The sequence below is a fragment of the Limulus polyphemus genome, unplaced genomic scaffold (assembly GCF_000517525.1).
Source record: "Limulus polyphemus unplaced genomic scaffold, Limulus_polyphemus-2.1.2 Scaffold5784, whole genome shotgun sequence".
In the NCBI taxonomy this organism is placed as follows: domain Eukaryota; kingdom Metazoa; phylum Arthropoda; class Merostomata; order Xiphosura; family Limulidae; genus Limulus; species Limulus polyphemus.
In genome coordinates, this window is record NW_013671394.1 from 50,570 (window position 1) to 53,197 (window position 2,628).

General features: G+C 33.6%; 1 protein-coding gene across 2 annotated transcripts in view; it reads right to left on the bottom strand.

Annotated features, from left to right (window-relative positions):
- Positions 1-2,628, bottom strand: part of LOC106472976 — a 29,147-nt gene that overhangs the window by 22,098 nt on the left and 4,421 nt on the right. For both annotated transcript variants that reach the window (XM_022401498.1, XM_022401497.1), the window contains exon 3: positions 564-629. In XM_022401498.1, the coding sequence (XP_022257206.1) occupies positions 564-629 (66 nt within the window). The remainder of the gene's footprint in view (positions 1-563; positions 630-2,628) is intronic.

Sequence of the window (2,628 nt, forward strand, 5' to 3'; positions counted from 1 at the left end):
GGTTTGGGTGATTCTTAGGCAGATGTTACGTGCTGTAATATCCAATACCACTGTCGGGTTTGGGTGATTCTTAGGCAGATGTTACGTGCTGTAATATCCAACACTATTGTCAGGTTTGGGTGATTCTTGGGCAGATGTTACGTGCTGTAATATCCAATACCACTGTCAGGTTTGGGTGATTCTTGGGCAGATGTTACGTGCTGTAATATCCAACACTATTGTCAGGTTTGGGTGATTCTTAGGCTGATGTTACGTGCTGTAATATCCAACACCATTGTCCTGATAGACGCATTAATTGAAATTGTTGGTGATACTATTTCCGGAAATCAATGAAATACATGTAAGTCATTTCCTATACAGGCATACAAAATATTTGGCCCGTAGATTACAAGGTCCCAAAATCCCTTTGTGACTTTCTAACCATATCGTGAACAGGAGGATGACATTAGACTGATGAATGAACTAACATATTAAGTCTGTAACATCATAAAGGATATAGCAATGTTATACCTTTTCTGGCGATTTGAATTTCCCAAAATAACAAGAATGTTTTGTTTACTCACGTGCTCTTCTTACAGAACTCGTCCACTAGGGAGTGATGGTGGTAATACACAGAACACGGAACACTTCTGTAAAAAATATGAAACAATTATTTCAGGGTGTTTCCTAAGAGTGACTGTACATTACATGCGTGTTGTATTATCTTATTTCAAGGTAATAAAACTGGTACAATATTCGTTAATTATTTTTTTTTTACATAAAACAACAATGTTCTTTAGGAGTCTGTTTCAAGAAGAAGAAGAAATATTGAATTTCTCAACCACAACATTTTCTAGTTTAATATCTCAGCAAACAATCTGCTTTGATCAGAGTTTTATTTGATATTATCTGTTTGATATTATCGAAACTAAATAAAGAACAATTTTAATCACTGAAAACTAAACAATAATATATATATTCTTTTAAACTTAGGGAAACGATAAAGCATAATATTTATTTAGTTAGGCCTAACACCATTATTTGTACTTAATGAACCATTAAGCTTGAGTAACAATGTCTGCATTTGCCTATTTACTTAAATATTTACAATAATATTTTCATTCAATGAATAAAAACAGTACTTAATAATGTTTCTGTTACAGTAGAGTACAATAATATTTAATCAACAAATTTCTCTTAAAATTAGGATGTGTTTTTTAAATTGTTTTTGGATTTCGCGCAAAGCTACACGAGGGCTATCTGCGCTAGCCGTCCCTAATCTAGAAGTGTAAGACTAGAGTGAAGGCAGCTAGTCATCACCACCCACCGCCAACTCTTGGACTATTCTTTTACCAACAAATGTTTGGTGTGACCCTCAGATTGCGAGTCGAGCACCCTAACCACCTGGCCATGCTGGGCCGTTTTTTTTTTTAACTAGTTAATAATTACTGTTAATGTATATAACAACATTTTTGTTAGAATAGATAACAATATAGATATTTCTTTGAGACAAGACAATGGATATTAAAATAAACTAAGCCATCGGTTCTCAGACTCTTTTAATTTAAATTGTTTTCGCGAACTCCCAAACCGATCTGTGTTTTGTTTTTTTAAAGAAGATTCCGTGTACATGAAAAGCTGTATTCTAAAATTTAATTTTTTAATTCATGTAAATTTAATTTTACGAAAAACATTTTTATTCTGTAAATCACAATTTTTAAATATTTTTATGAAACAATACCCCAGTTGAGAAACGCTGAACTAAAGTAAAGGAATGAGCCACCTAGTGTCATTTTTATTTTTAAATAAGTAAATAATATCACGACACACGTTTTTTTTGTATATAGGTCGAAGAAAATTGTATACAAATTTGATATTTTAGGAGAAAAGTGAACTTACGAGCTTCCTTCATTTTATAAATGTTTCAGTTTTTGTTTGTATGTTGGCAAAAACTCTTATGTTATCCAAGCTAACGGGTTATATCAAAACTCTGTGTATAACCAAGCTGTAATGCGCTTTTCAAGAAACGGGTGCAAATGGATCTATTATCGGATTCTCACGTTCTAGTGCCCTCTAGTGACAGTATACTTTAACTTTATTACGCCATGTGTAGTTTAGTTTTGGTGATCCAGCGATAAGTTTCATACACTTCTCACCTTTTTTTTTGTCTGTGTTTCCTTCAGCGTGTTCTGTACGTTATCTCCCAGCTTATCGGAATAACGTCTTAGTGCGTTACAGCTTGCGTACGTAACGCCAAATAGTGCGTTGTATCTCGCGGTTCGATGTAAAGTTTAGACAGTTTTTTTGATGATCCTACCAAGGAACACTCGTAGCGTAAAGTTAATAACGTTAGTCACTATTTATCACGTGTTTCTCAAACCATCCAATGTAGTAACTGTGAGTAGTACTTAACGTTTTAAACTAATAGGCTTCAGGCTAAATTCACATTGTCTGTCTAGTTAACACGTTAAATAAAAGGGTTTTGTCGTGGGTCGAGCGCACGAGACAAATGAATACAATAATTAACTAACGTGATCACACCTTGTCAAAACCACTAGGCTGGGAAAGAATACTTTCTTAAACCAGTTGAGTTATTATATTTAGAAATTACGTTAAAAATTAGTATTTTCATAGAATGGTATTTAACAT